This window comes from Fonsecaea multimorphosa (genome assembly GCF_000836435.1).
Source record: "Fonsecaea multimorphosa CBS 102226 unplaced genomic scaffold supercont1.9, whole genome shotgun sequence".
NCBI lineage: Eukaryota > Fungi > Ascomycota > Eurotiomycetes > Chaetothyriales > Herpotrichiellaceae > Fonsecaea > Fonsecaea multimorphosa.
In genome coordinates this window covers 1111794-1137686 of record NW_015971643.1, presented here as the reverse complement: position 1 = coordinate 1137686, position 25893 = coordinate 1111794, and the positions used below count along the sequence as shown (strand labels likewise).

The 25893-nt window shown below is 52.4% G+C and overlaps 6 protein-coding genes across 6 annotated transcripts; 3 read left to right on the top strand and 3 right to left on the bottom strand.

Moving 5' to 3' along the window:
* Positions 1-407: 407 nt before the first annotated feature.
* Positions 408-2523, bottom strand: Z520_05571 (uncharacterized protein; the record flags this gene model as incomplete). Its single annotated transcript, XM_016776074.1, has 3 exons — positions 408-614; positions 712-787; positions 905-2523. 3 exons carry the CDS (start codon positions 2521-2523, stop codon positions 408-410), a joined length of 1902 nt encoding a protein of 633 aa, XP_016633233.1.
* A 451-nt stretch (positions 2524-2974) lies between these two features.
* Z520_05570 (uncharacterized protein) lies at positions 2975-8792 on the bottom strand (the record flags this gene model as incomplete). The annotated part of the gene is made up of 3 exons (XM_016776073.1): positions 2975-7942; positions 8004-8712; positions 8764-8792. The coding sequence occupies 3 exons, from the start codon at positions 8790-8792 to the stop codon at positions 2975-2977; spliced, it is 5706 nt and encodes a 1901-aa protein (XP_016633232.1).
* Positions 8793-11953: 3161 nt separating this feature from the next.
* Positions 11954-12652, top strand: Z520_05569 (uncharacterized protein; the record flags this gene model as incomplete). The annotated part of the gene is made up of 2 exons (XM_016776072.1): positions 11954-12173; positions 12246-12652. 2 exons carry the CDS (start codon positions 11954-11956, stop codon positions 12650-12652), a joined length of 627 nt encoding a protein of 208 aa, XP_016633231.1.
* A 2253-nt stretch (positions 12653-14905) lies between these two features.
* On the bottom strand, positions 14906-15487 carry Z520_05568 (uncharacterized protein; the record flags this gene model as incomplete). Its single annotated transcript, XM_016776071.1, has 1 exon — positions 14906-15487. One exon carries the CDS (start codon positions 15485-15487, stop codon positions 14906-14908), a length of 582 nt encoding a protein of 193 aa, XP_016633230.1.
* A 4213-nt stretch (positions 15488-19700) lies between these two features.
* Z520_05567 (uncharacterized protein) lies at positions 19701-21272 on the top strand (the record flags this gene model as incomplete). Its single annotated transcript, XM_016776070.1, has 5 exons — positions 19701-19871; positions 19941-20397; positions 20448-20851; positions 20904-21194; positions 21249-21272. 5 exons carry the CDS (start codon positions 19701-19703, stop codon positions 21270-21272), a joined length of 1347 nt encoding a protein of 448 aa, XP_016633229.1.
* Positions 21273-21903: 631 nt separating this feature from the next.
* Positions 21904-25536, top strand: Z520_05566 (uncharacterized protein; the record flags this gene model as incomplete). Its single annotated transcript, XM_016776069.1, has 2 exons — positions 21904-22302; positions 22354-25536. 2 exons carry the CDS (start codon positions 21904-21906, stop codon positions 25534-25536), a joined length of 3582 nt encoding a protein of 1193 aa, XP_016633228.1.
* Between the last annotated feature and the right edge of the window lie 357 nt (positions 25537-25893).

Here is a 25893-nt window from a genome sequence, read left to right as displayed (position 1 = left end):
TTGTGTGGTTCCTAAGCTCGCTGTGTCTGTGGGTTGCAAGCTCGAAAGCTCATTGTTATGCCCTGCATTTTGATTCCGTCGCATCCTGCCTGCGCATGAAAAGGGTATCTTGTCTAGGTATCTATCCTAGACTCCACGCCAACCCAGCACTAATAAATAACGTAATACGCTTGCCACTGCAAATGCCCATGCTGGCTCCTGCACTGCCCCGGTTTGTGCTCTGAGTGTGTAAGGCACACACTACATGCTCGTCATGGCCAACGGCACATGTTACGCGGCGTCAGTTCTTCCTACTGCTCTTTGCACCCCTGGGCCTGGTCTCCCTCGCGGAAATTCCCATGCTGGTTCATGCTCTGAGTGTGTAACGCACGTGTCTGTCAGTTGCTCGTCATGTTCCACGGCACACGTTATGCGTCGTCGGCTCTCCCTGCTGCTGCTGCTCTTTGCACCTGGGACCTGGTCGGATATCGGTGCTCAGTGGCTGCTTGATGTTGTTGTTGGTTTGAGGATGGCCTTCCGCTGAACCAAGTGGAGAAGGTGCGGTTGGAATTCGCTGAAGCAGCTTGTCGCGGTGCTGGTCTGAAGGCCATGTCTCGGTGAACGCCTGCTGTTTCCTAAACAAGATATGCGTCGCTCGGATGTCGTGACCTAATAGGTAGGACACCTGCGTCAGCCTGTGGATTTTTATTATTGGGATTGATTCAACGTTACCTCGACCAGTTCTGGATCACCTCGATCTGCCTCGCATTGCCGTTGATTACCCTCGAGTTTTGTGGATCTCCACGGTCTATGAACGATATTTGGCTGAAGGAATAAATCAGCGACAAGTGTAACCGTACTCACGTACTCAAGTCGCACTTCAAAAAAAAAGGAGGGGGGATGGGATGGGGGGATGGGACCTTACCCGCGGTCGCCGTAAACCAGCTCAAACCGCCCTCTGCCAGCCTGCCTTTGGTTGTTTACCGCGTTGAGGAAATCCGTAAGCACCACCTTCTTCGGTTTCGCGCTAGGTAACACGCTCCCATTCGATGTCTGCGTTGCGATCGTAAAATTGCCACGCTTTGTTCCACGGTCCTGAACTCGTGGTTTGAGGAACTGCTCGTCGCTGTCGGAGTTGTCTATTTGCTGTCTGCCACTGGGGCTGCGCGCACTGTGAAGGGCGGCACGACCTCTAATCTTGAGCCCTGCTGGCCGTAAACCATGGTTGGCCGTTTCTTTTTCTCTCTGCTTTGTACCCGGCTCGAGACTTAGATTGATAATCTGTTCCGGAGCATATGACTTTAACGACCATCTCGCCGCTGCGGCTTGGTTGGCCCGGGGACAGTCACCCACGAGATGGGATTTACTTGCGCAGATGCAGCAAGAGATCCAGAGCTTGGTAGGACCAATGTGAGGCGTCCCGAAAGATGGTAAGAATCGCTGAGGACATGTCGGTTCCACATGGCCCGGGGTACCACAGATGTCACAAGATCCCGTAGTGACTTTCAAGCCTGTGGGGCAAGACTCAGCAGCGTGTCCACGCTCACGGCATTTCGAGCACCTCTGGAGCAGAGGGCAAAAGCGGCTAGAGTGGCTGGCTGAGCAGTGAATGCATGTCAATTCGGGACAATCTCGCTCGGCGTGGCCGGCTTGGAGACAGCTCAGGCACACAGCAGGCTGATTGAGGTCGATATCGCGGCGACTGACGTGGAAGAAGGCGTACTTCAGCTGAAGCTCCAGCTCTTCCGGGCTCAGATCTGCAAGGTACGGGCCCGATTGTACTTGAGCCGGGGTCGCTGTGGGATGCGTGGGAAGTTGACCGGAGACGGTGCGGGAAAATCTCTCGAGGTCGCCCTGTAATTGGTCGTGAGCATCCCACTCGGCAGAAGAGAGGGGTTGTCTCTCCTCTCTTGTAGACGACTGGGACTCTGTATCTCCCTCTGAATATGTTTCTCCTTCTTCTTCCCCTTCGTCGTCTTCTTCCCCCTCCTCCTCCTCCTCCTCTTCTCCATCCTTTGTTTCCATCTCGTCGTAATCGAGAACCATGTCATCAGAGAACGAATGATGTTGGGTACGGTCAATGTTAATGACCATGCCGCCATCATCGGACTCATCTTGCTCGTTGTCAGAAATCTCGATTGCATCGTCCATAGAATCTCCTGACGGTATCGCAGGGTCCAATTGGCCGTCACTTTCGCTGATACCGGGCTGCGGCTCGTCAGGAGCAGGTGGAAGGGGCGCAGCGCGGAAGCCTGTAGCGAGTCTGTTGTTTCCAAAGCCTGTGGAGGTAGAGGTCATTGTGCCGACAGCATCGCCAGTCAACGGCGCAGTGTCTTCTAGACGCTCTTGGTCTGGAGTTCCTGCCACCGGAGCCGCCTGCTGCGAGGCTGCATTGCCCATGAGGGAAGATTGAGACGAGATTGAAGAATCAGTTGAAAGAAAAGGTGCAGAGTTGACTTGACCTTTTTGTCTCGCTTCACGCTTCACGCCAAGAGCGGCGGTTCTCGACTCACTCTCATCATCAGAGGTTGCGAGCCGGGCCATCTGAGGTGGGGAAGACGTCATTTAGAGAGGCAGAACCGCGTCCGCAGCACAAGGGATCGCGTTTTTCCAAATCCTGGAGGCCGCCGTTCACTGCCAGACTGGCGTCCGCAGCCTCGAGATATAGAATCGCAATCGAGAAAAGAAGGTATGACGAGACGCTAGTCAGGAACGGACTAGTGTATTCTTGACGAGTTATCGACCCCTTTCGCATTACAGCCTCAGCCTTTCTATCAAACACTTTTGAATTGTCTACCTCTAAGCTCATTTTGTCCTTCTATCTTTGAATATCCTTCACGTTTTGAGTAAGACCAGTCAGGAACAAGCCAAGAGACTGATCGTGCTCGTACAAAGTCGGAATTAATCGTACATGAAATCCCATGAAGCATCTGGAAACGCTGCAGTGCACCATAGCACTCTTTCAGACCAACATCCATTTTTCCCACCTATGCGCTTATGCCCACATTGCCTTGAACTTCTGATTGAACTCTTCTTGAAGCATGGTGAACGCCTTCAGAACCATCAACAAGTTTCCACCTTCAATATCGGCCACTTCCTCCTCCGCGATCGGCTCGTTCGTCGATTCTTTCGCACGTCTTGCACCCATCGTAAGACGCTTCTTTTCCAATTTAGCAGCCTTGACCGCCTCGTTCATGGTTTCTGGAATGGCGCCATTGATTTCCGCCACATCGCCGTCGTCACTCGATTCGTCGTCCCAGCTGTCAGCCAACTTCTTCTTCCCAAGGCCGGATCCCGCTTTAGTAACAATTGATTCCTGCTTCGTCGGCATCTCTCGACTTGGCAACACCCGAGCACTGGGTGTACCCTTGTCGTCTGAACCGGCTTCCAGGACTTTGTCGTCAAGTTGCGTCTCGTGCATATCACCGAACCCCATAATGTCCCCCATCTCGGTTCCGGTCGGCAGAGAAAGCTTGAGAAAATTCTGGAAACTGGTCACGATGGTCGCAAGGACCAGCGAGAAATCATTGAGGACAAACCAGATCTCCCCCTTGCGAATACCGTTCTCCTTCTCGAGAGCCTCCACGTTGCCATGTTTGAAGAAGTCGTAAAGATAAGCATTTAAGAGAGCGGTGCTCTCATTCGGGTAGGTGCCTACATACGGGACTACGGCCTCCTCTAGCCAGACACCACTGCGAACCATCTTACACAACTCAGAGACGCTCTTCCACTCATCTCGATGGCCTGAGAGAGCGACAAAAGCCGAATTGATACGGGCCGGGGGAAGAGCAGATACAGACACGCCGATCTCATCAATTGACTTGTCTCCGCCGCATTTTAGTCCAGTGAGTGGCAGGTAGTGGTCAGGCTCTTTGACGTGCTGATCGATGTAGGTTGACACATAAGCGGCATATACGTCCAATGTTTGATCATTGTGAGCCAGCAGGGTGCTCGCTGCCTCTTTTGGTAGAGGTGGGAGCACGACGACCGATGACGACCACCGTGATTCCGCGTGGCGCGACTCCAATACAGATTGTCTCAGGTATCGACGCCCGAAGAGGTGTGACATGACGAGCATCAAGGTGAGCAAAACGTGGTTGGGTCTGACAAGAATATCCACACAAAGCTTGCTGAAATACCCGCTTTTGAGCAACGCGTGGAAGGCAAAACTTGCATTCTCGGTGTAATACAGGTGAGAGACACAACCAGTGAAGTTGAGAGGAGCACCAGAGACGTCCAACAGGTGGTTGCGGCGAAGATATTCGATCGAAAACCGGAGATGGTGCAAGACGGTGTGTTTCGACTCTGGACCACCCAGGTAGATGCGCGGGCATGAGAGGATTGAATTAATCGCCTTGACGGCATACTCTGCATGTTTTGATTCATGCAGCAGGATGAAGAGGCGCAACACCAGGCTGGTAGTGATGGGAAAGTGACCGTTGAGATCTGGGAGCCTCGAGCTCAGCAGGCGGCAGACTTTTGAATATGGGACTCCTTGGAAGACCACATTGCCTAGGACATCAAATCCTCGGCGCCCCGCTCGACCGGCTGCTTGTCGAAAGTTGAGGGCCGTCAGGAAGATCGAGTCTCCCGAGAAAACGACGGTCTTGCAGGGCATATTGATACCCAGGGCCAGTGTGCCGGTGGCTATCACCACGCGCAAATACCCTTTGCGGAACAACATCTCACACACTTGGCGATATTTGCGGTTCATGCCTGCGTGATGGACACCGATGCCTCGCCTCAGGGCGTCGATCAGCCAGTCCGGCACAAAACGCTCCCGGAGCTCAGTGGCATATTGCTGAAACTCTGAGCGACTGAGGCTTTGCATGTTTGCTAGGTGGAATCCATCGACTGGATCATTGGGATTGAACAGTTCCAGCATGTTTGACTCTTCCGAGCCTGCCTCCCGCATCCGCTCGGCCCGTGTTGATGGTTCGTCGTCGGCATTCCCTTTCTTTGACTTCTTGGGCGGCTTCTTCTTGTTCTGTTTCTCCTGGTTGAGCTTCCAAGTTTCCCAGTTATTGATCTGAGTCTTCCAGGTTTTGCTAACTTCCTTCCAGCGAGCTTCTGCCCATTCTAATTCTCGGAGCAGACGCTGACATATGAGTTCACACGCGTTGCGGTCGTAGTTGAAAAACAGTGCGGGAAGAGCTCCTTCGTCATGGAGCGAACAGACAAGAGGCAGCGTGGTGTCTAGGAAGTCAGTCTCCTGGACCGGATGAGGTCTGTTGTCTTCATTTACTTTCCCCAAGGATATCTGGATCTCTGGCCGTTGTGCGTTCCTTACGGGCTGCTCCAGTTCTCTCAGCACCGCCTCAAAGGGAGACTTGCGATCCTCTACCCATGCCTTCAGGAGCGCCTTGAGTTTAGCCTCCCATTCAATCACGTCAACCTTGCGCACGATCTGTGGCAAGCAATTTGAAGGGTCTAGTGACTCGTCAACGGGGAATGCCTGTGTCTGGTGCTTTTTCATGGAGTTGAACAGCAACCAGCAATCCCGCGGTTCTAGAGTTAAGTCGTCGGGTATTCCTCTCGTCCGGTCGACCAAGCTTGCGACGGGATGCATGAAACTCATTCCATTTGCGTTGTCAACCCCAATAGAGGGCAGTTGTGAACGGACTGAAAAGCCATTGAAGAGAAATCTTTGTGGTGGACTGTAGACATACTTCCGTAGATCCGAGTAGCGGTGATGGTGCTCTATCATCTCGAGCTGGATACCGTTGGTCTCCTGAGCCTTGCTCAGCCAGTGGCTGAATTCTTGTGGGTTTCCCACAGTGGCTGAGAGTGCAATGATAGGGCACGGAGCTAGAAGGAGTAGCTGCTCCCACACAACTCCGTCGTCAGCTTGGCCAATGCAGTGGATTTCGTCGAATATGATCCGCCTGACCCGAGAAGACCACGTCTTCGCATTGGACGGAGCAAGAAGCATGATCTGAAGCATATGAGGAACCGTCACCAAGATCTGACACCCGGTCGGGTTGTTGACCCGGTGGTCGCGCGTGTGTATGGCCCAGACTGACTTCCCAGGATACTGGAACTTTTTCGAGAATCGAGCCTGCACCTCGGCGGCAATCTGGTTCACCAGCGCTTTGGTTGGAGCTACGTAGACCAGCACCCCGTCATCGTCCGCTTCGAGGACTTGCTTCATGGCGTAGAACGAAATAAACGTCTTTCCGGCACTGGTCGGAGCAACCACGAAGACGCTCTTCTTCGCATCAATCTGGTCCAGGACGTCTCGCTGCCATTTATCTGGCTCAAAATCACGCACCCGATGATCCGGCTCGGAGCCCATGTCTCGATCAAAGAATGGTCCTGCGTGAACGAGCTGGAATTCCAGAGGCGATAGTTGAGTACCGAGGGCCTCTTGCTTGGGGCTGTACAAGCTCATTGACGAGCTCGCGCTGTACGGTTCTTGTACTTGAAGCGATCCCAAGGCTGGCAAACGAAAGGCCTGGATAGTTTTGGCGACGTATGCTGCAATGTCGGTGGTGATGCCCTGTTTCAATCTTTTGATGTGAAGAATCTGGCTCCAAATGAATCCCATGATCGGCATCGCGTGAAATCGGTCTTCAGCCGTACAATTCTTTGTCCACATCTCGACCAAAATACTGAGCAAGTATACCGACACTTCAGCTTCCACTGCCGCTCGCTTGTTCTTCGGCACACCATTCAGGTAGTTCTTGACCTTGAGGAATCTGGATGTGAGGTTTGGCTCTTTGGCAAACTCGGTTCTCATGGAACTCCATGCTTGCTCCAGCCTAGTAGCATCCTTACTCTGCTTCTCCCGGACCCTTGCTGGGGGAAGGTCTTTGACGTTGGCTCTAGCGCCCGGTTTCTTGTCACCGTTGACTGAGGTTTGCAGAGACTTGGATCTGCTGGAGCTTCCCAATTTCTTCCCCGGTCCGGTTTTTGACTTGGCTACAATGATAATCTCAGGATCGAAAACACCTCCGATCGCATTAGTCAGGCTGGCGGCGTAGTCCCTAGTTTCGGTCATGAAGAGCTGATTTCGCCGGTTAGCACGCGTCTTTTGCCACTCTGTTACTGCCTGAGCGGCCTTATGGTCGATGGGTTGCTGATGATTGTGCCAATGGCTGAGCTCTTTGAAGATTCGTGATGTGCCCGCTTTGCTGACAGACACATCAACGGCAAGTTGGATAGGACTGAGGTGGTTGTCGAATACCGGGTTGCTGAAAGGGAGTACTGTCGTCCGAACTTTACATCCATTTGTGAGGATGGTCAAGTCTCTGTTCTCGCTCCAGGGTTCTGTTGGGTTGAAGCGAAAGTCTTGTTGTTCAATAGTGATCTGAGACTGAGTTTCTGAGATCCATGACTCAAACTGCAAATTGATACCGCAGGCGTCATTCAGGACAGACGTGAGTTCTTTAAATGACGAGAACATTGAGGGACAGGGAGCGATTTGACCACCAGACCTCTGAAACGCGGACACAATGTTGATAAATAGCCTTCCATCAAGCAAATCAGCTAGGTCACATGGTAGTTTTTGACGAAGGACACTGTCTCGCCAGGCGGCTGACATGAGAATGTTGCGGGATGTGTCGACAAAGTCCGTCAAGAACCGCGTATTTGTACCAGAGCTTCTGGCATCCAACGCTCGATCACAAAGGCGACAGTCCCGGATCACGATCGCATGCAGGAGCATTGCACATGCTTCTAGTACGAAAGTGGCACCGTTTTTGCCAGATCTGACCATGAGACTTAGGGTTGCGACTATTAGCAAGTCCCGTTGCGTCAGAGGTGGCTCCAGCATGCGATCTAGAATCCCCAAAGCCTCTGCCAGGGCTTCTGCTCGTGACATGTGGGCGTCCTCTTCGTTTGAATTCAAGTCCTGCACTGCGATGGGGACAGCATCCATCTGAGATGTGTTGCTTAAGTGGCTTTGTGTACACTTCAGCTGGTTCACTCGCATTCTGGAGCCTTCCATAATCATTGCCATGACCTGATGTCGTTGTGAGATATTTCTTGACAAAATAACAGCAAGGAGCGGGGAGACAGCTTACCTTTGTGTCTCGAAATTCCACGGTTGTGACGAGAGCAACATTGTAACCATGACCAACGAACCAGTGGATCATCAGCCGCAATACGACCTTCCGAGCATGATCAAGCTGACTTTCTTTGACATTTCCTTTGCCAGGTCTTCCTCCACCGTGTCCGGAAAGGTCGGTTGTATCAAAGCTGGCTTGTGTCTCGAAAGGAGCAGGGGATTCTTTGCCATCGTCGTCATCATCTTCTGAAGACTCCTCGAATTTATCTTGAATGTCCGCACGTGGAAAAGAGCCGTCATGGCACATGAAGAAGTATGCTCCTGTTGATGCCAAATACTCGTCAAAGTCGTGGGTCGAATAGGAGTCGAAGGTTTTCACTTCTATTGATGGGACGCTGAGAGGAAGGTTGGAGCTGAGGTGTTGAATCATGGCCTCTCGAGCAAGGAGATACCTTGAGTGAAGGTGCCCGGGGATATTCTGAGGGATGCACATGCACGCATGTTTGCTGAAGAACACGACATGGAATTTGCATTTTCGCTGGTGAAGGGCACGCAGGAAGTTTTCCACGACGTAGGTCGCATGAAGCAGTTGCAAGCCTGGCGAGAAGTCGATTTTCTCGTCTGAAAAGGAATGGAGAAGCAAGGAGTCTCCTTCGATGATAAAAAGTTCATCACCCGCATAGTCGCCAACGAGGTCAACAGTACGCGAGTATAGGTCATCGTACCTATGGCAAATTAGCAGGCGGCTGAGAAGCTGACGGAGTCTGAGTACGTACCAGTCGAGCAGATCCCGATAATCGGCCATCTTGGAGCCGTGGGAGGGTGATGGAGTCAATAGTAGTGGGAAAGTGGTTTCCTGTGAAAATCGCGAATGAGCTATGCAGTGAAGAAAGAAGGATCTCTTGCTGGCTGCGGGGCAACGCGTATCCTCTCAACATCGCACCCGGTAGCGTTACGTACCTGAATCTCATCGGACCTGTCGTGAATCGTGACATCTTGGAAAAGAAGTGCTAGGTCAAACTCGACAAGCGTCGCTACCGCCCATAAGAGGAGCTCTATTTCCGTGGGATGAATGTCGCGCAGGCTCCAACAAGATCAGGCTGGCGGCAGATTGCTTGCGAGAGGAAAACTGTTTCAGCCTCATCGACCTGAGTAGCTTCATATTGGGAGTTCATATACTTCTTGGCGCGGATGCCTTACTATTCCAGCCCTCCAATCATATGACGAGAGGCTGTATACGAATGTTAAGGCTTGGCTAGAGCCTGGAGCCGGGCCGGTGCGTGCCCTCTTGGTCGTCGTAGTTAGTAGTACGGCTCGACGGGACGAGGAGTACGTCTTTCAGTACCGAAACATCTGATAGTAGCGAATATGCGCTTGCGTACCCAACATGTGCCTTAGCAAGATCAGACTCAATAGACTGGTTGGTCCCAAACCATTCCAGAATCGTATCCCCCTTGTGCGAGACAGGAACACCGCTCCGACCTCAGCTTTCCAGTCAGGTGCAGAGAGAAAAGATGAGGCGGAAACAGGCAGCTAGAGTGGACATACCGCTTTCAAGACCTTGTGAAGATAGTCCGGATTGCTGGATTGCTGCGGCATTTGAGACTGGAACATGCGCAAAAGTGGACCGGGCCTTTCAACAAGCCTGTCTGGTCGACGCTTGTGCAGGTCTCCGTCGTGGCCAGCTGCATTATCTTGGCCAGTACTATGCGAAGGTTGCGCACCGCACAAGCATGCCAGCCACTCGCATGGTCTCATACATGCTAGCTTTCTGTAACCTGTTGAGAAGCTGCAGGCTGGCTCACACTGGGTTGCTGCATTAGCACAGGCTGCAGAAGGCGGGGTGCTCGCTCGTAAGTGGGTTACTGTGAACTGTCCAGAGTCATTCGTTCTTGCCAGGCGGCCAATCTCAGACTTTTAAACCATGTGAGAAGCAAATAGTAGGGGGCTCGTACTGAACCTAGTCACTGGCCTTGCTTGCTGAGCCAGAAGATGCCCTAGATTAGCTCACTTAACGTGGTTCAAGTCACAAAGGACCGTCAAGACAGGGGTGCGCATTGAGCATGACCCGGCCACGAAACATACCTGTGAATGAGTTTCATGATTTAGAACGAGACCGGTGTGTATGTCGTCGTGCTTCTCTTGCCTGACTGCTTTACCTTCTCACCTGCGTTCTTTATATCTCGCAGCGAAAGACATCTAAACATCCTTTTTATCCCACTTTCAATATGAACAGCAAGGCTGGCAGAGTCTGTTTCAATTATATCGATACTGGGACTTGCCGCTTTGAATCGACATGCGAGTTCGCTCATGTCGAGCCAGATACAGAGGGTCGTCCTAGAGTGCGTTAGTACATACTCCCTTTTCGTCAGCATCTCTTCTCAGCCATCGTTTCGTTCTTTGCTAAGTCAAACGTCCAATAGTCCTTCGGTCAAAACCGACGAGGCGGGAGGCCGTGCAGAGGTTCAAATCAACAATGGTGCTGCATTTCAACGACCTCTATGGTACAGACGGGGACGATCTAGACGCTTGGCAGGGTTTGTGTCGTATCTTGAAAATCGTCCCTATACCTACCGAAATGGAGGAATGCCGGAAGGTGAGCCACGTATTGTTCCACCCCCAGAATATCCATTGCCCATGTGGGATGGCGCCGTTGACCACTTGCAGCGGGCTCGAAGGACGCATGTAAACCTCGTGGACCTAGTGGACGCACCACGAACAGGCGCCCAAGTGAAGGTATTCGCAAATCTGAAAAGGTTTCGAGCTTACACAAACGGGACTGGAAAGTACTTCCCGAAGGAGGATGCATATGTTGGGGGCTTGCTCAAATTCTTACTACGGGATATTCTTGCGAGGCCCGGGGGAGATAGGCAACGTACTCGATATTCCTGACAGAAGGTCAAGATGACGGCTCTGGGTGCCATGGGTTCCAGGGACAAGCCCTGGGGAGTTCAGAGCCAGGAATGCGAATTCGTTGAACGCATACTGATGATCTTGTGACATATGTGAAGCTCCATCAAATCGACGAATTGTTCTGAGGCTGGTGGCTGTGGTGAGAGCAACACTGTCATCGAGGCCTTGAAGGGGAAAGCTCGATAATCTTGCAGCGTTCGACGTATGCAATCCCAATTATTTCGTTATGGAGGGCGGATTCTACCAATTCAAGCGATGTAGTTGGTAGAAATGAGGGCAAATGAAGCTACTTCGTAAGTGTTGGACGCCCAGCGAGCTACGTTGATCCAGGCCTTGCTGGGTGCCAAGAGGTCTGACGTTGCTGAGAAAGCCGTCCACTAATAATAATTGGGCCAGACGGATGGGGGCATTCCGAAGGGGGTCGTGTGAGCTTGCCGGGCCTGGAGAGCCTCACTGGCCTATCGGCTGGGCTGTGCATTTAGTCGTAGGTGCCTTTGTGCCCTCTGTCTGGTGGCATTTGGTGGCATATGGTGGCCTTCTTTAACCAAAGGCCGATCCCTCTATTTAGATCCCCCTTCTAATACCACTTCCCAACCGTTCTTGGTACCGCCGTCACCAATTCCCCATCCGCCGAGCCACCTTCCCTCATTCACATCCGATCTGAGACCTCATCGATTCGGAACACCGTGCGCGTCTCACTACATACACCTTCTGTCTTTGTGTCCCCGGATCTTATATACCCTGTGCACACCCCGTCCGCAGCCTCCCAACTTGATCTGAATATCTTCTGTCATTTATTTCACTTCATGACCACGGAATCCGGTCTGCTGTCGAGCTTCTCACCCCGAACGCGATCGATCCCGCTACAAACCCCTCGGGGCGACTTCAGGTACGGACGGACCTTACGCCACTCTCCTCCCACGGAGGAAATCACCTCGCATTGCTGACCACATGCTGGCTTTCTTCAGCTCACACCTCGCACTATTTCGCTCATAACTCGTCATCTACACCTCCCAAGATACCATCCTCTCGTTGCAACACCCGCAATATTCGATGACCTCTCAAACCACCCTCCACCGCTCCATCTCCTTCGAAGCCAATGCCAGACTGGCCCCTCCCGTGTCGTCCTACAATCCAGCCATGAGCACGACCAAGAGTGGTCGGCGGAGGAGATCGAGCAGTATCATATATCAAGAACCTCCAGAGTCCTTAGAGCAGATCAGCGACCAGTCAGCTCTTCCCAACCTCAACTCCCAGTGGGTTAATGCAAAAGGTGCGCGACAATGAGATAGCCACAGCCTGATATTAGCAAGAGCGTGAGGGACTAATTTGACATCCTTTGTAGGAGCCTGGACGATACACCCTGTCCTGATAATCGGCCTCAAGATCCTGTTCGACATAATTCCCGGCGTCACTCAAGAGATATCGTGGACACTCACAAACATAACCTACATGGCTGGGTCATATCTAATGTTTCACTGGGTTAGAGGCGTGCCTTTTGAATTCAACGCCGGAGCGTACGACAACCTGAACATGTGGGAGCAGATTGACAACGGTGATCAGTACACACCCGCCAAAAAGTTCCTTCTCACCGTACCCATCGTCCTGTTTCTGTTAAGTACGCACTATACGCACTACGACTTCACGTACTTTACCATCAACTTCATGGCCCTCATGGCTGTCGTGATACCGAAATTGCCGCAATTCCATCGCGTGAGGATCGGGCTATTTTCAGAGCCCCCGGAAGAGTGAAGGACTCTATGTTTGACACATTCTCCAGGTTGGTGGGTTCCTTCTGGTAAATCGAGGGACGGGGCCGATGGGTGACTCAAGAAGGTTTTGCTCCGTTATCTTTTATGGTGGTTTTCTTCTCACTTGTCTTCAACTGTCTTTTTTGGGAAATCACAAAACAAGGGATACCATGGGCTTTGTCTGAGCAGGAGGGTTCATGCTATCAACTAAAGGCCCCCAATCACCAACAGAGAGAGGAAGGGAGAGGGAGAGAGAACGGATAGCGGATAGGGCGACTGGTCATGGGCAAGGGATGGAGGAAATGGCAGCCAAATGTTGTATCAGGCCAAGGTCTGAGGCGAGGAAAGGCATGGGTGACCGAGCAAACAGAAAATCTTGCCCGTGCTTCGTGCTATCGTGCTTCAGATGCCTTCACAGACTTGAGTGCAACAGAGATGGATGGGATCAGGAAAATCAATCTCACGCTACTTGTCCCCAAAATGGAATGATATCCGCCTTTTTCAGTCCAAGTCACGGCGTTGATTTTCCCTTTTTTCATCCTCGCTAATCCTCCTCTGTTTCATTGCTATTAACCGATATACGTATAACAAATCCAGTCTTGGACACGGGGGGTTTTTACCATTTTCCCCAGGACATTCCCTCGCTACGTAGACGGTAGATATAACTTTCGTCTCGATAAGCGGGCGGAGCACATGTCGGTTTCCCAAGTCCCGTCCTATCCTCCAAACTATCAATCTATCTATTCCCTGGGTGTCCCCTGATAGTCGGACGGCCTTTGTCTCTCTTTCACTGTTTCATGGTCCTCGTTAGCTCAAACACACGACTGGGCTATTCTCTTCGATGGACGCCCCGTTCCGTTTTGCCGCAAGACCCCGATACCGATCCCTTCGAAATGGATCGCGGAAGTGCCTGCCTGTGAACTTGGTGGGAAGAAAGCTGTCAAGATGACGCTCCTTTCTGTCGGCTTCAGGTCGGAGCTTTTCCTCGTCGCTCTCTTCCTCTCCGAGACCCTTCTTCACAAGCGACTCCCTGGTCATCGGTCTGGTTTTTCATGCCCCTGCGCTCTGGACGACTGTGCCAGGTTTTTGACCATCTGGAAGGGCCAAGGATAGTGGCTTTTGGCGTGTGACATTTTCTCAGAACCTTGTGATTTTGGTGCAGAAGCAGTCCGAGCTGGAAGGAGACAAGGGACGGTGGGAAAAGTGTTGGATGAGAGGAAAGATCATGGTCGAGAACCGGGGATCAACAATAACTTGCGAAATGTGCGCTTTCAAGAGAAGTACTGTCGCACCCCCTGTACTGGACCAATATATATTTCGAGCAGTCTTCACTACCGCGTACATACCTCCCCCCATTACCCTGGGCGAATTCGTTCCCACACAACCCCCCAAAAACATCTCGGGCCGCCGAGTGACCCAGAAAAACACCAAAAAAGAGTCAACAGCCATGATTCGGAGCTGAAGTCCTTTTCCTTCGTTCAAAATAGCAAAAGGGCATCCATCTGACAGCCCTAACTCGGTAGGTTAGAGGTGCCTGAATGCTGAAAACCCGTATTGGCCCGGTTGCCATCCCGCTACAGTGGGTTTCCTTCGTTCGAGGAACTGGTACACATCACTCGTGAGCACGTTCGAGAATACGTGTGGTCTCACTCTCTGATAGCAACAGGCCCCCCGTGAGCCCGCGCAGATAGGAAATGTCTTCCGCTCAATGCAACGAACACCTGGCGACGGCTCTGCTTATCGCGGTTTTCTGGTGGTGTACAAAGAGAGTCTCCGGGCACAGAGGGCCCACCAACCCGACCGCTCAATGTTTCCTTCCCATAGCACTGACCCCACTCTCAGACACAGAGCAGGAGAAAATGGATATAACAGTGCATTTTGTGCATCGATGCTGCCCAAACACGTAGCTGCACAGCTAGCTCATCATAACAGGGGGAAAGAAACTTGAAGATTGAGCACAGCAATCAACAAGGATGATATAAGGTTAAGCTGCCAAGGCACTTTGCCCAATACGTCAGCGTTTGCTCCGTGGCCACCGCGCCGTCCAGCTACATTCAACATCATGAACCCCCATGCGTCCTAGGCTGAGGACGAATCCTTCTTATGGCAGAATGGTCCAGACAAGTGGAGAAACTAGGTGGGAAATGCAAGGAAGGGTAAACATATCCATTTGTATACACAATGCACGGTGGTTCGGAACTTGTACACCTGTTTTGCCGCCGCCATCTTCGAACGGCTTAAATGGGCCGTCAAGTTATATCCACTGGTGCGGTATCACAGGACTGGAGGTCTTGGGTACCTGAGGCAGGCCAAAGTCAAATGAACGCGGGCTTGGAATCGCCTTGTCATGCTCGAGACGCCGAAGGGCTTGGTCTCTTTCTTCCTTGACGGATTGCAGCTCGTTTGACTGCTCTTCTTGGTCAATCTTTTGCACTTTCCGCTTGAAGGTTATTTTGCGCTTTCTCCTACAACACCAAATGAGAAGGGTAACAATCAGAGCCAGGCCGGCCATAGAGCCAATGACGCTTCCAGCAATCGTCGCTGGAGGCGTAGGCGTAGGCTTTGTCGTTACGGATGCAGTCGGTTTTGGACATTTGCTGGATGTAGCGCTGGCGGTTGCATTGGCACTTGAGCTGGGAGTTGCGGAGGCCAGGCTGATGGTCAAGGTGGTGCCTGGTGCCACGGTTGTCAAGGTGGGATTGGCAATCGATATTGGGATAAAAGGAAAAGGAATAGAGGATGCCTGTGCACTGACTGACGCTGAGGAAGTACCAATGGCACTGGGCCCGAGACTGCTTGGGTCTGTGGATGTCTCACCCGCCTCACCTGTTGCCATATTTAAGTAGCTTGTCGGAGTGTTGACAGTACTGGTTGCAGCTCCCTGGAGAACCGTTTGGGTCACAGTCACAGTAACACCTGCTCCACATGAGTCTGAGTTGGAATCAGAAGGGATGTCTTCGCAAACGCCAGCACTGCAAGGATCGTGGGTGCAACAGCCTGAGTATGAAACTGAGGAACAGTGATAATAATTCTGGTTTTCGGGACACGTCAAGACATCTCTGTGCCAGAAAGGAAACATCATGGTATATGGCAGAGATGAGAACCTCAATGGAATGGAGAGACGCGCGCGGTGGTGGTCCTGGGGAAAGAAACAAGGGCCGATTTTGCTGTTCGGATAGGGTCTATGTTGAACTGGTAAAAGGGGAGTGCCCATTGATATCCCAAAGGCCAGGATCGAGACAGTCATGGCTTTCTTTGTTGTCGCGACCCAAGTAAAAAATACCACTCTATAACAATTGATCACAAAGAAACTCCAAATATAGCAGACAACTGAAATAACTCAACTTGCACACTTTTCAATGCACCAAACAATGAAAGCTTTATCCTGTCATTTTGAGAACCACGAAAGAAATGGTGCAGCGTCAAATCTGTCTCCAAGAACACCATGCCTCAATGTCGGAAGGCCTGCCTTGGAGACACCGGCCAGTGTTTCGCACGCATATGAGCATACGAAGCTTTTTCTCTTTTCGTTCTCGGCTTGAGAAGTTGGGTGTAACCCCCTTAGACTCGATCCTCAAGGCCGTATCCCTCGCATACCAGAAGGGTTCGAAAGGTAAAAGAGAGTTTGGTTTCAGAAACACATCTGTCTGCAAGGGGTAGACCACCGCTGCGAGATACCAGAACAGACACGTGGGTTGGATCAGAGATGCTCCGCGTGGGAGGGAAGCTGTTACCAACTCGTGGCTCCAGCGTTAGGACCCCTGCCCCACGGTTGTACGGTGTCGCCACCTAATGCGCACGCGAACAGCGAAGACGAGCATTTCGGGATGATATTCAAGCCGTCAAACCAGCTTTGGGGCCAAATCTGCTCCCTTCTCAGGGTGAATCAGCCAGCATCGATATGGATTCGCAGAGTGGAGCGCATTGTGACAGAGATCTGGCCCCAAAACCACACTAGCTGGAGAAGGCAAAAGGAAAAGTTCAAAGAAGGACCTGCCCAAAGGGAGTGAACCTGGAGCAAACTGTGTTCGCCGCTAAGTTTGCTGGGGGCTGAGATTTGAGCCATCTCTCTTGCCTACCTACCTACGAAAACCCCCTGAGTTCAAAGTTGGAAAGGTGTTGGGTGGGGGTGGGTGTGCAATCCGATTCTGCCTACGGTAGGCAGTTGGTGCGTCCGGGGTTCAGTGGAGTGCAAAATCGGAAACGGCAAAGCTTTAGCGAGAGTTAGATTGATCACTGGCCTTTGGTGCCCTGGCCGTAGTGGCAACTCGACGAGAGTCGCAATCGCCCAACGCCGATGGACACCCAGAGTCCCCGCCGATTAGCAACTGGTCCACATGGGAAATCAAGAACATGGCTCCCCCTTCAAAAGTTTCTCAGAGCAGTGCCTGACTAAATCATTCAAGGCGGTTGTCGCCTTCACCCTTGAACGGAAGACATGGGCTAGTATGATAACCTACCAAAAGGAGTTGAGCGAACCGGAAGGACTGCCTGCACCTCGGCGAGCGGGTCGAGGCCAACTCGCCATGTCAAAATGACACCCGATGTACGAGAAGGATTGATAGACGAGCTTGAATGGAGTAATGAGAGGCCAAGAGGCTGCCTGTTCTTCGAAACTTATGAGTGGCCTTCAGCTCCAGACCGCAATCTGAAGTCGATAAGGACATTTCTAAGCTATGCGCACAGAAAAGAAGATGCGTTTCGCCTGAAATCGATGACTTGGGGCTGCAGACTGGCAATCCGATATCGAGGTGCAAGTTTTGTTCGGATGAGTTAGCTACCCGGCATTTTAATGGGCAACCCGGTAGGCATGAGCCGACGCTATTTGGTTAAAGAACAGTGTGACAAGTGCGACCTTTGCATATCAGCTATGCCGGAAAGGGCATTTCGAGGTGCCAGCCACCTGCAGTTTTGACATGTTACACAAAGGAAATTCTGGGCAAGCTGAAGACGTGGGGGGCAAGATGGATGATCGAGGGGCATTGATGGAAGTTGGTCGAGAAAACGTTGAGCAACGGCCTGAATAATATTGAACGGATACAAGATTCCAGGTTGTTTCTAGACAGCCCAGGTGGCCCAGGGACTTCGAAATAAGCTGTAATCGATGCGTAGGGCAAAGGTGGCAACCAACAAAAGACCGGTCCGATGATAGGGCATCGCTGTTTTGGTCGGAAGGAAGAGAAAGGTTTGGCCCACTCGCCTATCTCGGTCCCACTTTACCAAAACCCACCATGGGCTGGAAATGGCCACGCACGTATGTCGGTATCCAATTCGGGCTACCGGCGTTTGCATCTGCCAGGCGACCGTGTGACGGAGAAAATCAACAGCCCATAATTCAGTCTGCCTGTTCCTGCCAGTATTTGAGTTCAACCTGGAAATGGAACATTGCAACCATTCGCTCAGCCAGCCCAGGGGAATCGGATACGAGAAGTCACTGCTAGCGCATTGGCTGCCCACAGAATGCAAGTGCAACAAGTGGCTTGGGGTCTGTGGGGAAATCGACACGGTGCCTGTCGACATGTGGATTCACTGGATTGGAATCCGACACCTCGACCAGGGTTGTAGGGTGTCCACTGTCAATGAGCTCGGCCACTGAATACCTGCAGGTGGTAACCACGGGCGGCAGGGGAAGAGCTGGCCCAAGCTTTCTCGCCCTCTCAGCCCAGAGAGGACAACACCCACCTCTTGCCCCGTTGACAGGCACTGACAGGTCACAATTGGCACTTCTCCCAGGGACGATGTAGGAGTCCGAGGAGCTCTGGAGCCACCAGTTGAGTGACACATGGTGGCGATCGGCGTTGGCACACGCAGTTGAGGCTTTGGGGAATGGCCACGGACCTCCGACCCCTGCTTGCGTTCAGAGGGGGTTTTGACAAGCCTTGACTACTAGCATGCGATTGAGAGCGACATTGAGAGAGAAGTGAAAAGTACGAGGTAGTGAAAGAGAGCAAGACAGAAGGTTATGACGCAGTGGAGTCGGTCAAGACGCCACTTGACGTGAAGACAATATGACATGATTGGCTGTCGTGCTTTTGGTGGCGTCGACTAGCTGCACTAGCTTAGCGAGCGGAGCCTCGATGCCGATTGCAATCGAGCCGATCATTGCCTGATTGTCTCTAAGCTGGCGGTGGAGTCACTGGAGAGGCTCACACATGGAGTCATGGACTTTGATTCCCCTCGCCTTCGCCGATCCGAACTTTGCCAGCCCATTCCCGTACGCCGCATTGGGATCTTTTCCATCCATTAGAGAGCCAGAGAGCCAGAGAACCAGAGACTCAGAACAAACACACGACAGGGCAAAAGCCCCTTGCACCTTTGCTTTCCTTCCCCTTGCTCAACGGGCACCCGCACCAACCTTCTCATGCAGCCCACTTCGGAAGAAAAAAAAGGCTCCCTTGCTGCTGCTGCTACCGCCGCTATTTCCAAAACATCCCTGACCATGACCACGGTCACCACGCTCTGGGTCGACTTTCCTGGGACACGAAGCTGTACAGCATGTCTTTGTCCGCCATGGCACCCTGTCTCCCGGATGCTCATTCGCCAGTACCTTGTTGGTACCTGGTCAGCCACTCTGGGCTTTCCAAATGCAGCTTCTGTTGGCAGGTATGACACGTAGAACATAAACCTGCCTCGTGCCCGCGGGTCTCAGTCCACTCTGTCTGTTGTGGCAGGAACGACCAGAGACTTTCTTCTGTCTTTGCAGAGCACGACGTCGACTTCGCTTGAGGCCATTTCCTTCAGACTGCGCACTGTCCAGTTGATCCAAAGCAACTGCTCTGCCTCTGGCTCTCCCTCTGTCCACTTTCCCTCATTGTCAATTTCAATAACCCCCACAAAAGCCCGTTGACTCCCTCTTGAAAGCCCTCGGACGCCTCTGCCAGAAGTTTGCAAAGCATACCTGGGGCAACCGTTACCTCCTATTCTCCCACGTGTGATTGACCCTCAGTCACGGTATATCCTGTGCCACCTCCTCAGATATCACCTGGGTCTCCATCCTTGAAGACTTGTGCATCGTCGCGTGTCAGAACACACCACTGATCTCAACCAAGATGGTTCTCTCACTCTCATACCGCCGTCCGGCTTATGTGACGTCCTCCCGCGATTCCCTGGAGTCTGAGTCGGATGGCCGAGTCGAGTCCATCAATTCCGGCTCCAGCTGCCCCTATGGTATTCCAGACGCCCTCTCCTTCGATCGAATCATCAGCGGCGGTACATGTCCTGTAAGTCGCGACCTCGGATCCAACAGAGGGTGGTAGCATAGTTCTTTAGCTGATTCGTCCTTGCTGCAGCCTGTGACCACGCGTGAATTCATGGACTTCCTGCGTTACATTGAGTATGACGCCGAGAACCTCCAGTTCTATCTGTGGTATCATGACTATTGCAAGCGCTTCGACGAGCTACCCGACAGCGAGAAGAAGCTTGCTCCCGAATGGACTGCAGATCAGGCATTGGCGGAGAAGGCTCATGCTGAAAAGGACAAGCTCCCGAGAAAAGTGGCAACTGCTGCTGCTGCAGTGTTGAAAGGCACCGATTTTGATCCCCATGCCAAACCATCTGCGCTAGAAGCTCCTCCAAATCCGTTCAATACCCCTCCTAGGACGCCCTCAGCCTCCGCTACAGACGCGGGCAGCCTCGTTCCGTCGACTGTCGGCTACAGTGAGGATGCCACGACCCTTAGAACTGGATCGACCGAGCACGGAAAGCGAGCTGAGGCGGCATTCGAAGAGGCGGGAACCCTTCAGCCATGTACGTTGTCTGTATTCCTCGTTTGCTTCTTTGTGCTGATCGCAACCCAGTCACCATCCAACCTTTCCGTGAGGAAATCTCACGTATCATCGCCATCTACATAGCTGATGGTGGGTCGAGATTGCTCAACCTGTCGGCCAAGGAGAAAGCCGGCTTGCTGAAGGCGCTATCCGCCACCACTCACCCTTCAGCGTTTCGCGATGTTATTGCCACGGTCGAGTGGACTCTTCGTCATCAAGCCCATCCCAACTTCATCCGCTGGACGATTTGCAATGGCAACAAGCCGAGACAAGCCTTTGCACGGTTCCTGGGCGTAGCTGGAATCGTTGGGGGCATCGTCTACGGGATTGTCATCACACTCAGTTCAGCCAATCGAGGCTGGAGGGCTTTGGCCTTCCTCGGTCTCTTTATCGGCATTGCAACCCTCTTTGCCGCCTGGAAGGGCATGTGCGTGGTAAGTCATGCTGAACACCTCTCACTTTCGAGGCACGAATCTAACGTAACAGGTTCTGCATGGCATGCATCATCGACATCTTCGACCATGGGAACTTTTCGGCGACGAAGACGAAGCTTCCTCTGAAAAGAAAACTTCATTCGACAGCTTGGGCTCATCCAACAGCTATGAAGACGAGCCTTGGGTGGCCAAATATGAAAAGCGCAACCTCATACGCAAGATCTTCGATCGCGAAGTCTGGATCCAGGAGCCTGCGCTGCGGCAGATCCAAGATACCATCTTCGTCCAGGCTCTCATCACTGCGTTTGTGATCGGAGCGATTACGACTGCTATATTCCTTGCGGTAGGAGAAGACCTTTCCAGTGATGGTGTGCTTCTTTCTAACTTGGGTCATTAGGTTCCTCGCGGTAACTTTTACTGATGATTCTGGTAGTCGAGGTCAGTTGGTGTTATGGGTTGGGGGGAGTTACCGTGCGAGAAAGAATGTTGCGGGCAGCTATCAACGTGTCTAGTTACATCGGTAAAAGGAGTGGGGTGGCTGTGTATATGGAAAAGGTGGAAGGCCTTTGTTTGTATGCGATAAATACATGTCGGCCAGATAACAGGAGTTTTGCACGGTAAGAAGACACGAATCCTGCTTGAGTATCTGGACTGGCAAGATGACTCGTGGATAAGGCGGTCGGAGTCTGGCCTGTATCTCGTCAAGCTGAAGATGTACTCTGTATAATGTGAGACATTCCTTGAATTCAAAGTTGCGAAAGTCTTGATACTGCACTGCTGGCACCCGCTGGATGATTCAAATCGTAAGGGTTGCTAACGCCTAGTAATCGACTGCCTTCGGTCGAGAAGCTAGTGCTACTAGTACTAGTAATACGGTGAGTTCATACCTCGTACATTTCTTGGCAACCTTCCAGGCTGCCAGTCACATGGATCGCGTCACACCCGCGCGCAGTCGCGTCTGTAAAGAGACTGGTGCAGGGAGCCTTCGCAACGTTCTGCGGTCTCCTCATGCACGCCCAACATCCTGAGTCGAAGTCGAAACAACACCCCCGATGGCTCCACGACGTTCAAGGCCTCCTGAGTCTGACGACGAAGAACTACGGCCGAACACCCCTTCCTCCGCCGCCCCTCATGATCGCAAACGCATCCGAAGACGTGTGAACACCGTCGAGGATGAGAACGAGTCGCCTGCAGAGCAAGTCTCTGCCCCCCGCAATTCGCGCAAACCGCAGGTGATGCGGGTGAGTGATTGCAGCAGCGACGACGATGACGACCCCAAGACAGGCCACCAGCCTGGTGCCATTGTCCGTGTCAAACTTACAAATTTTGTCACCTACACGTCTGCTGAGTTCTTTCCCGGGCCAAATCTGAACATGGTCATCGGGCCGAATGGCACTGGAAAAAGTACGCTCGTCTGCGCCATTTGCCTTGGGCTCGGGTGGCCACCTAGCGTGAGTTGAGCACCGAGTACTGTGTCTGACCGGTTCACTCATGCATTCTAGTTTCTCGGACGTGCAAAAGAACCTGCAGAATTCGTCAAGCATGGATCCAGCGAGGCCACGATCGAGATTGAGCTGCAGCGACCGCTCAAGCTTAACAGAAATATTGTCATCAAACGAGTGATAGAAAGAGAAGGCAACAAATCTAAATTCTTCTTGAATGGGGGTGCATCTTCAGGTCCCGCTATCAAGTTGTTGGCGGGCTCACTCAACATCCAGATCGACAATCTGTGCCAATTTCTCCCCCAGGACAAAGTCGTAGAGTTTGCCCAAATGAGTCCCATTGAACTTCTCACCAGCACGCAACGAGCCGTGGCCGGATCAGAAATGATCAAATGGCACGAGGATTTGAAGAAGCTTCGCAACCACCAGACCGACGTCATGACGGATGATCGGGATGCGCGAGAGCAACTCACAAATCTGGAGAACAGACAAGCAATGCAACACGCAGAGGTGGAGCGGATGAGGGAGAGGGCCACGGTCAAAAAGAGACTTGTGGGCTTGGAGAAGTTTCGGCCGCTGGTTCATTACCACAAAGCCAAGGAAAATTTTCTGGTCGCGAAACAGAGGATGGCGGACTTGTCAGAAGAGATCAAACGCCTCAGGACCGCAGCAGCTCCCGTCCTCCGAAGTCTTGACGCCAAAAAAGATTACGAAGTCAAGGCGCGGGCATTCAAAGCAGCCTGCGAGAAGGAGCTAGCCGCAAGCGTCAAAGATTGCGAACGCAAATCGAGAGTGGTCGAGGAGAGACAAGGCGCCATAAACGACCTGAACAACGAGATCCAGGCAGAGAAGAAGGGCGTCCCCGAAAACAGGGCAAAACTACAGCGGGAACAGATGAAGCTACAAGAGCTCAAGCGAAAGAAAGCAGAGGTTCCTGAAGCCTTCGACTCTCGGGCTATGAATGGCGAAATTCAGGAGCTCCGGACCCGTCTGCGAGCATTGGACGATCAAAAAAGTGAGCTGGAGTCACGTAGGACAGAATTGGCAGACCGTGGCGACAGATCAGTCAGACAGTTCCAGGTACTCAAAGGACAACTCGCAGGACTCGAGACGCAAGTCGGTCAACAAGAAGGTAAACTGGAGAACCTATCTCGCGACACCTTGAAAGCTTGGAAGTGGATTCAAGATCACCGCAATGAATTTACCGCCCATGTGTACGGACCGCCGATTGTGGAATGCTCGCTCAAAGACCCACGCATGGCCGATGTGGTCGAGTCTTTCCTGCAAACCAGCGACTTCAAGTTCATCACGGTCCAGAACAAAGCTGATTTCGCCCTCCTCCAACGCCAGTTATTCCAGGGCCTCAAGCTCCACGACGTCAGCCTCCGTGAGTGCTCCACCGACAGCCTGGAGCAATTCCGTCCACCTTTGACGGACGAACAAATGGAGCGATTCGGGTTGAGCAGCTGGGCATTAGATCATTTGCAGGGCCCGCCGACCGTCCTGGCTCAACTCTGCCATGAACGAGCCCTTCACAGGTGTGCGATCAGCTCCAGAGAGCTTAGTCAACAACAGCATGATGAGGTGGCGAAAACACACATACAAAGTTACGCTGCAGGGAGAAAGACCTACCACTTCATACGACGTGCGGAGTACGGTGCAGCGGGTACGTCTGCCAGAGTCCAGGATATGCGTCAAGCCAGGATGTGGACAGAACAGCCGGTGGATATGGGAAGAAAAGCTGCTTTGCAACGACAGATGAGTGAAGTGAAAGACGAGCACGCAATGTTCAAGTCTGAATCCAAGAACATTGACAAGGAGCTGGGGCAAGTCGAGGAGAATCGAATGCTCGTTCAGAAAGAGATTGAGGCCAAGCAGGAAGAAAAGGCTGCCAAACAACAGGCCCTCTCCGAATGGAATGCTCTAGACCCCAAGATCCAAAGTCACGAAGATAAAATCCGGACTTTGAGTCAAGCGCTGGGCGGAGTCAGGACTCGGTTGAATGAGCTCAATGACCGGTATGATGCCGCTCTCCTGGACAAAACTGAGGCCGTCCTCGACTTGATACCTGCCACGAGGGATGTCAAGTCGAAGACTGCTCGCATGCTCGAAGCAGAGATCTTCTACCTGGAGGCCAAATCGGATTTCGAGGTGCTCAAAGCGCACAATGATCACATACTCCGGAGCATAGGTGAGAGAGAGGCCGAGCGGAATACCGCGAACGAAATCTTCACCGAGGAGCGTGATCGAGCCAAGAATCTTCGCACGGTCGCTCTACAACTGAGGGCAGAAAGTGAAAAAATTGCAGAGGAAGGCGATAGCAGCCTGGTCGACCTCATGGATCATATCGTCCAAACGGTCAAAACGGAAGAGAATCTGGAGGCCGAGATCGACGCCGAGAAGGCTAAGCTGGAGTTGACTGAGGGAGGCAATGCTGGCATCATCGCAGAATTCGAGGAACGAGCCAAGACAATTGAAAGGTTGAGGAACAAAGTCCGAGCGGCCACCCAGCGTCGGGAGGAGTTCAGACACGCGATTGGAGAGATTCGGGGCAAATGGGAACCCCGACTGGAGGACATTGTGGCCAAGATCAACGACGCCTTCTCCGACTCGTTTGCGCGAATTGGGTGTGCTGGGCAGGTTGCCGTCCACAAGGCATCATCTGATAATCCCGCGGACTGCACCGAGGAGGACGGTGGGACGGAGAATGGCCTCGACTTCGCCAACTGGGCCATCCACATCAGCGTCAAGTTCCGCGAGCAAGAGCCCCTGAGTCTTCTCGACAGTCACCGACAGTCCGGCGGTGAGAGAGCCGTCAGCACCATCTTCTACCTGATGGCTCTTCAGAGTCTAAGTCGGGCGCCATTCCGGGTGGTCGACGAGATCAATCAGGGCATGGACCCACGAAATGAACGCATGGTGCACGGCAGGATGGTCGACATTGCCGCGGACGACGGTGGTAGTCAATACTTCCTCATCACCCCCAAATTGCTGAGCGGTTTGAAGTACAGACGTGGGATGACAGTGCTGTGCATCGTCAGTGGCGAAAACATGCCTGCTGCCCGAGAACGTGACGAGGCAGGCAATTGGCATGACGGACCGAAAGTTGATTTCCGTTTGTTTGTGAAAAGGGCCAAGCAGATGGATATGGGCCGCTTTGCCGAGGGAAGGATGATCGACTCCGGTGTCGGTATAAATGGGAGCTTTGACAGCACGGGCCAGTCAACAGTCGTTGGGGCGTGAAAGAGCAAGTCCATCGTCCAGCTGGACTCTAGGATGCAACTTGACCGACAGCATGATGGATACCTATCGAGTATGTAGGCAGAATCGGCTGGCAGTTGAACCGCTGCTTTGCCGAGGTCTGAGAAGTTATTTGCACATTCGTTCTCCGCATCCAACAACCTCACATTGTGCCAGCGGTGCCCATTGACCCGGCAATCATGGCCGAGATAGCCGGTCGCACATCTCTTTTTGCTCTCTTGGATCTTCTCTGATTTACGCTCCTATGTTCTTGTTCCATGGTGTATGGGAGTTGGCATTGCGAGTCGCTGGTGTGTATGAACCATGGTGCTGTTTAAGTCTCCTCATCCGCGGGTAGAG